The sequence below is a fragment of the Physella acuta genome, unplaced genomic scaffold (assembly GCF_028476545.2).
Source record: "Physella acuta isolate Inbredline_101_S28 unplaced genomic scaffold, ASM2847654v3 ptg000363l, whole genome shotgun sequence".
NCBI classification, from domain to species: domain Eukaryota; kingdom Metazoa; phylum Mollusca; class Gastropoda; family Physidae; genus Physella; species Physella acuta.
In genome coordinates, this window is record NW_026731882.1 from 703,332 (window position 1) to 711,611 (window position 8,280).

Sequence of the window (8,280 nt, forward strand, 5' to 3'; positions counted from 1 at the left end):
ACGGAGCTCCTGTTCAGCAAATCAATGTGTCTTAGGAAAGTGAAATTTCAAACTATGATGAAAATAAATAGAAATGTAGTCTTGAACTAAAAAAAAATAATTTTAAGTTCTCTGGATTTACAACTTTTATAACATTGATTCTAAAAATATTTGAGAAATTTCTGAATAGTTTTCAGGCTCAAGTTTTTATTCTTTTCTATTTTTTAATGCCGCTTTAATTGCAAAAATCTTGAAAAAAAAAAACAAAAAAAAAAAACAACCAAATAAATAAAATACGTTTTTTTATTCCATGTCAACAATAATGAGTGAAGGATTTTCGTCAGCTCTGTATGTCCATTTTAATTTTTTTAATCGATTAATTAATTAAAAGAGTTTTATTTCGTTTGATAGTTATTACAGTTTTTTATACTTTAAATGGTATCTCAACGACAAAGTCGATTGAGAAAAAAATTCAAAGACTCATTCCCATCGATGATCTTTTTTATCACGTGACTACTTTATTTGGACTTTGTTTAAAAATGGCGGCGCCCTATTCCAAATGTGTAACTTCAGTCCTACGTCCTAACTTATTTAGAGAAAAAGTTGCAATAGTAACGGGTGGCGCTACGGGGATAGGAAAGGCAATAACAAAGGAATTACTTCTTCTCGGTAATTATTGCTTAATATTTAGATCTAGATCTAGGTCTTTTATTTATTTAGGCAAAAGTTAAAACATTTTTAAATTTAGAAAATAAAAAAAAAATTAAATTAAAAACAAATTTAATTTCTCGTCATTCAACACTACTAGATCTAGATCTAGATCTAGATCTAGATTCTAGGTCTAAAAAAAGTCATTCACTGGTCTGGACGGTTTCCACCACAACAATAGCAACAACAAGTACACGACTACGAACAGTACTATAGTACTACACAGTACACATTCAACATCAATTGCATCATTTTATGACATAGTCTTGGACACCTTACAATTTTATAAAAATATAATTACATAAAAATACATAGGCCTATAGATCTAGTAATCTAGTACAATCTAAGTTTAAAGTTAGATGTTATGCTGTGTAATTCACAGAATCTGAGAATACATCAGTCCCCAATTCAGTTTGTGAATGTACCATCAGCTTAAAATGAATCAAAGGTATTTGTAGGGCCTATGTCATGATAATGATGATATTTTTCCTGTTGCATTTTTATCTATTTTTAATGATATACAAAAAAATATACATTCTAGCTGGTGCATTTACTAAAAATTGTAAATAGGCCTAATGATTTAATAATAAAGTAACTTGCTCACTTTTGACAGGCTGTAATGTTGTCATTGCATCACGAAAACAGGACAGATTGCTGACAGCTGAGAAGGAAATCAGTGAGTGGCTGTCACAAATTGAAACAGCCTCAAAACTTAAAATTGTCCAGTGCAATATTAGAAAAGAAGATGAGGTGAGGTTGCGGTCATTTTAAACATTTTATTAAATTTTTGCAGGACTGACTATCTAGCTGTATAATAGTTTTTAAAAGTAAACAGTCCTTTTGCCTATAAAATGGCAAGTCATATCTTAATACTGTCAGGGTTAGGATTATCAGTTATAATGTTAGTATTTGGGTTGATTGGGTGACTTCTAGGGTTAACATAATGTTAGTATATCAACACATGTAAAAGTTAGTATTGGTTAGGTCCTGCCAATATTTTAATAAGTACTAAAGTTTAAAAATATTTCTAGTGAAGAGACTTCTATCCACTTTAAGCATAATTCTGATTTTGTTAGATTCTTTGTCCTTAGCAAATATTCACCACAGACCTGACTCTCCATACAGTAAATGAAGTAGAGCTCATCGGTTTCAGAACCCTTACATATCAAGGGGTTATGAAGTGATTGTGTGGTCAGCATAATGCCCAACCACTCTATCTTTCCCATACTCTAATCAGGTAACGTAACATTTTGTTAACTGTTCCACTCTTAGGTCCAAAATCTGATATCATTTACACTGAAAACGTTTGGTCAATTGGATTATTTAGTCAACAATGGTGGAGGGCAGTTTATGAGTAAAGCAGAGGACATCACGCTAAAAGGGTGGAATGCTGTCATTGAGACTAATCTGACCGGCACATTCTTGATGTGCAGAGAAGGTAGCAGAATTAATGGAGATTAGAGTGAATTGTAGTTATTATAATGACAGGGTGAATGGAAATAATAGTGATTTGTAGATACATTTTTGCTGAATAAATGGAGATTAGAGTGAATTGTAGATGTTATGATAGCAGGGTGAATGGAAATTAGAGTTATTTTTAGACAAACTTAAACTAAATTTGTTTTGTCATATAGCTTTTGTAACATTGAGGAATGTGTTAAATGGTAAACACAGTTTTGCACAGAGGCGTAGCGACCCTTCCCGGCGCCCGGGGCGAACTTTCAGTTTGAATGTCGTTCCCTAAAACTTTAACTCCCCTTAAAATGCATTATCCTTTAGAAAATGACGATCAGTAATGTCAGGAAAAAAAATTGGCGAAGATGCTAATTCGTTTAGGACAGTCTTTTTATGTTTTATCTTTGAAGCTGGAGAGCGGTTTTTCCGGTCACTATTTCTTAAGGATATACGTTTTACAGTTACACAGTCAAGGTAGAAAACAGTTAAATCAGTATGCAAAGGCTCTCAGCCGTTAAATTTCTTTACTTTGACTGTTTATAATTCAAAACTGCAGCTTAAAATGAGCTTTTAAAATTTATTTCTACCCCTTTTGGCACCCCCCTAGGGTCGGCGCCCGGGGCGGCCGCCCTCCCCTAGCTACGCCTCTGGTTTTGCATAATATTTGATCAGAGTTTAAATTTCCATTTATTAATTACTGTATCAAAAAGAACTTCTATAAAACAACATGATATGTTACAAATTCTGGAACTAAACACTGGTAGGTTAAAACAAAATGAATAAAGAATAAAGTGATAAACTTTTATTAAAAATTATTCTGAAATTCTCTGATTTATACATTTTTACTTACTATTTTGTAAAAGTTTTAAAAAATTGTTTTCCTTTAGCTTACAAACAATGGATGAAGGCACATGGGGGATCTATCGTTAACATAACAATGGACATGGTGAAAGGGTACCCAATGATGAGGTAAGTGTTGAACAAAGCATTATATACTTCTCACAGTACTTATTTATAAAATATTTGTACTGTTAATTATTTACCTCCCCTCAATGTTACAAACTAGTCTAGGAATGTTAAAATTAATTGTATATTTAAAATTATTTTCTTACTTGGATATAATAATGTTTTTGCTAAAGATATTAGTAGCTGATTAAAACTTGTATGAAGTTTGAACATAATGTAATATCCATTTTTTAAAACAGTGTATGACTTACCTCCCCTAATTGTTAAAACAAATGGCATTTGAATGTAAAAATTAAATGAAAATATTTTCTGACACAGATTCAATTAACAAAGTAGACTGCATAAGTTGACATTTATTTTTATAAACGTTAACAGTAGCTGATAAGCCCTATCATGTTTGTATGTAAAATAAACTGGAATTGATTTTTATGGTAAACATTAATATATTAATGTAAAAAAAATTTCAGCCATTCTGGTGCTGCTAGATCTGGGGTAAACAACCTAACCAAGTCCTTAGCCCTGGAATGGGTCCACAGTGGAGTCAGGATCAACTGTGTGGCCCCAGTAAATATAATCCAGTTTTGTTGTAGTTAAACAATAGACCTAAGCTATTAAAACTGTTTTTAAATAGTTATTTCAATTCATCTAATATTTCTCATATTAAGGATTCTCATGTTCATCTTTTAAATAGTATCTGTGATGTTTATCTTATGTATATCAATTTCTGTTTATCAGGGAAGCTCTATCTACTCAGAAACTGCTGCCGCCAATTACGGAGACAGCAAGATATTTGACTTGGTCGTCCCTCGTATCCCAATGAAAAGACTTGGCACAGTTGAAGAGGTGAGAGGAGAAATTATTTGTTTATAATTTACCTACAAATATTTCCTTTGGATTAGTGCATTGAATCTTCTTCTTCTTCATCTTGTCCTGCCTAAGGCACATGGGGCAGATGAAGTAGAGTTCATCTGATTAATTGACCCCGGCATATGAAGGAATAGTGTGGTCAGCACTATGCCCAGCTACCTTTGATTTCCCTAATGTAAGTTAGGTACCCATCAGAGAAGGGTGGACTTAGGGACGTTCCACTGATTTGAACCCGGATTCCAACTCGAGTCTCTCGGGTTAGCAGTCTAGCTCTCTACCACTAGGCCACACTGTCCCTATTGCATTGAATAAACCCTGCCATTATGGGTACTTGTGCAGTGTTGACCATACAATCCATTGATGTGCCAGGATCAAGGAAACAGAAACTCGACTGCCGTATTTGACCAACTCATCTGTAAGGAAACTTGACTTACCTTTACTTTTAAAACTGTTGATAGTGAATCTGAGAGCTGTATTTCCTGGCAGCAATACCTTAATGCTAAATAATGGTGATAATAGCACAAGAGATACTTGATGTGAAATTATATTTCCTTAATGTCATTTTTACAAGAATTAACTGATTTGAAAAACTGACCTGTTATGTTTAATTAACCTGGACCGCCTAATGATAATTAACCTACACAATTAAACTTCTAGATTCTTGTCTGGTTTTAGTTGTCTTGGATTGAAAAAGGCGACCATTGTTTTCCTTCCCCAGATTTCAGCAGCTGTTTGTTTTCTACTGTCACCAGCTGCGGCCTTTATAACAGGGGAGAGCATTCAAATTGATGGTGGGCAATCACTCTACATGACTTCCAGTTTTGATGTACAAGGTAAATGTGACTGTTTTCTGCCTTATTTCTCTTTTCAATAACATTTAGCTATTTTTAAAAATTTCTTATTTCAATACCATTTATCATTGTTATTTTTTAGGATTGTGTATATATATATATATATATATATATATATATATATATATATATGATATTTAAGAATTCTATTACAAAAACTATATGGAAGTCTTTCAATCTGCATTCTAAATATGTGCCTACAAGTTATAAACAGAACAAAAACAAAAATATTTTATAAAAATATTTTGATTTTTATATAGATCTGTAAAAAAATCTATTTAAAACAATGTTCTGAGACCTTGTAGTATTTTGTCAACAGACCATTCAAGCTGCCCCAAATATTCCTGGGACACTGATATTCAATCACAGAAAAGCATCTGCAAGTGCCATACTGATGAAATGAAATCTAAACTTTAGACTGTTATTTTAAACCAGCTGTTTACATGTTTTTGTTGCTGTTAATTTATTCATAAGTACATTTGAATGTTATGGCAAAACTAATAAAAATAAATGCAACAAATGCCTTTTTTTTCTTGTTTCTTCTTTAAGTTATATACAGCATACATGCAGAGATTCAATTTGATAAATTAAAATAAATGTGTTGAAATGAGAGGACTATAAATTACTTGCGGCCCCTTTTAGCCTGGGCACTGAGGGGAAAAGATGATTTATTGTTGTCTGGAGTGAGATACCGGGTAGCAACATTTTTCTCATTTGATGATGTGGTTATATGTTGGATGGGTAATGGTGATAGTGATTAGAGAGATGTTCATTTTTCTGCACAATTGTATTTAGTTGCAAAAGGATATTGTCCCATTGAATATCCTACTTGTTGTGGAAGTTTTTTTTTAACCAAATGAGACAAGGGAAAGATGAGAAAGAGTAGTTGTCGGGATCGTCAATTTAAAACTTAAGACTTTTTAACTCAAATGAATCATTAATTGAACTGGCAAAAAGCATTTTTCATCTATATAATTTGCAATATTTACATCTTGGTGTCCCCCCCCTCCCTATTGGTGTCACCCGGTGAGGCCCGCACCCCGCTCCCGCCTCGTGACGCCTCTGTCCAGTAGGCTGCTGTGTCGTGACGAAACGTATTTTTTAATTTTATTTTATCGTTGACGTCTTTATCCGTCAGTGACGTCAATAAATATATGTATGCAAAAGACATTTTTAAAAATATGGGCGGTGAAGCAGCTTGAAGAACACAGTTGTTTAGAAGTAAACAAAATATTTAAAGCACAGCCTATCATTTTAACGTTGTGTAACATCCACGTTGAGAGCACGCCGACACGGCGCGTCACGAACTTATACAATAGAAAGATACAACAAAAATAAATATCATCAACAAAATACTAGTGATAGTCAAATGATACCAGAAAAAGTTAGTAAGACAGAATCTAGGATAAAAACAGAGTTTCTTCCAGGCATCTCTTCGGAGCGAAGCCCCTCCCCCCACCCGAAGAAAGTCTACCGCCTCCCACCCCCCGAACGAAATGGAATTTATATAGAAAACATATACTTTTACCAGAGTCCGCCCCCCTTCCCCGGAAAATTTAGACCGCCCCCCCTCCCCCCGAAAATATCAAGTCCCCCCCCCCCCCCCCGGAGAAAAAAGTCTGGAAGAAACACTGGATAAAAGTGTAATGTATAACTCGCTACGAATTTCTTTCATCTATTATTCTCCGGGGAGGGGGTGCTAGTTGTATAACTATATTTTCTAAACTTGCATTACATATTTTCTTATTTCGTTCGGGGGTGGAGAGGAAATTAGGATGGTAGCGTTGCCGCACTAAAGAAATGCTTGAAAGAAACTGACTATTTAAAGTTAAAATAATAAAGTACACTGTAAATCCTCACTGCACTAAAAAGCACAGTTATCTTAATGGAAACAAATTGAGCCCTAAGTTGAGAATAGTCAGATGTTGCACATGCACCAGCCCCTCCCCCCCCCTTCACACAGCTGATAGACTCAGGGGACAGGAGTTAATTAAATTGTTAATGAAGTTAAAATCTTTGTGTACTTCCAATTCACCTACAATCAACTCGACGTGCAATAGATTGGAATCACCAAGACAAGAGAAAAGTAGGTAGGCCAAAACAAACTTCGGAAAGATCAACTTTCAGTGAATCACAAGCAGTCAGAATGTCATGGACCCAACTTTAAGGAATCTCCCAGAACTGAGTACGATGGAAAAGTCGGGTTGTGTCCCTCTTGATCTCCACAAGCGACCCACAAGAATAATGATGATTATCTTCCGATTCAATGCGTTAGTAATTTGTTCAGTTTTGTGCCTATTATTCGGTTGAAGGTGTCTCGGTACCTTGAGCTCATCCTAAAATAGATTACAATGTTGAAACTTGCGTTAAGGCCTTCCAAGATGGCGCTACAAAATATACACACAGCAAACGTATAGGTGTATTCTCCGCCGTACGTAAATCCTTTCTCCATCGTGCTGGCTAAAAATATACACACCGAAGGAAGAAAACAAATTATAAACACACAGGAAACTAATGCGACCATTTTCACAACTTTTTTATCCCTCGGCGAAAGTGTATTACTAGTTGTGTTTCCTGTTTGTGTTTTAGCAGACGAGTGTGAACTCCTCCAATCAGATTTTCGGTTTAAAGCAATGGCTAAAATAGTGGTAAAAACAAAAACTAAAAGAAAGCTAACAATTGGCATAAATATTCCGTTTACTGCAAAGGAAATGACGTCAACAAGGACACGTGTTCCATGATCAAGTTTGGGAACAAGATGAAGAATTGTTCTATTTTCTGCAGGGTAAAACCCCCACCCCAAACCTATTAAAACGTACGCTAGCGAAGAACATCTAATCACATTGAGGAAAATACACACCATTGACAAAATGCCTTGTTTCGGTGTGATTATTGATTTGACTTTTAACGGCGTTATTATACAAAGACATCTTTCAAAGTTGGTGAAGGCCGTGATCCATGCAGTGATCCTTGTGAACACAGTACGAGGCCACCCGGCTATCAGAATATGGAACTGTGTCGCAAACATCAACAGATCAGAGGAGCTCTTGTAGTTAGGGGCGTAGAACGGCACTCTGGCCATCGACATCAGGAGGGAGCAAAGATCAGACACGGCCAGAGCAAAGAGACTGACGTTAACTGAATCATTGAAACCCATGTTGAGATAGACGATAGTGTTGATGATGTTGCCTACGATTCCCATAGAGCCAACAGCCAGACAAATTATACTGATGACATCCATGGCGTATAAGTACAGCACGCTCTTAAATGGATCTTGAGTAAATAGAAAATTAGTTAATTCTTTAATACTTGTATTTGATGCCACCTTGAAAAAGAATTGAATTTCATTGATCAAGATCTCCTTACAACTACACAGGAGCTAGAGAAGAAAGATACAGTGAATGGTAAATAACTGCAATACTTTCTGCTCGTTAATCCTCATTAGAGGAATAAA

At 35.0% G+C, this 8,280-nt stretch overlaps 2 protein-coding genes across 2 annotated transcripts; one reads left to right on the forward strand and one right to left on the reverse strand.

Annotated features, from left to right (window-relative positions):
• Nucleotides 1-507: 507 nt before the first annotated feature.
• Nucleotides 508-5,342, forward strand: LOC131941508 (peroxisomal trans-2-enoyl-CoA reductase). The gene is made up of 8 exons (XM_059300780.1): nt 508-648; nt 1,301-1,437; nt 1,960-2,125; nt 3,030-3,111; nt 3,576-3,672; nt 3,844-3,951; nt 4,694-4,808; nt 5,146-5,342. The coding sequence occupies exons 1-8, from the start codon at nt 519-521 to the stop codon at nt 5,241-5,243; spliced, it is 933 nt and encodes a 310-aa protein (XP_059156763.1). The 5' UTR covers nt 508-518; the 3' UTR covers nt 5,244-5,342.
• A 1,747-nt stretch (nt 5,343-7,089) lies between these two features.
• On the reverse strand, nt 7,090-8,067 carry LOC131941490 (uncharacterized). Its single transcript, XM_059300763.1, has 2 exons — nt 7,755-8,067; nt 7,090-7,286 (listed from the first exon to the last, which is right to left on the reverse strand). The coding sequence occupies exons 1-2, from the start codon at nt 8,065-8,067 to the stop codon at nt 7,090-7,092; spliced, it is 510 nt and encodes a 169-aa protein (XP_059156746.1).
• Between the last annotated feature and the right edge of the window lie 213 nt (nt 8,068-8,280).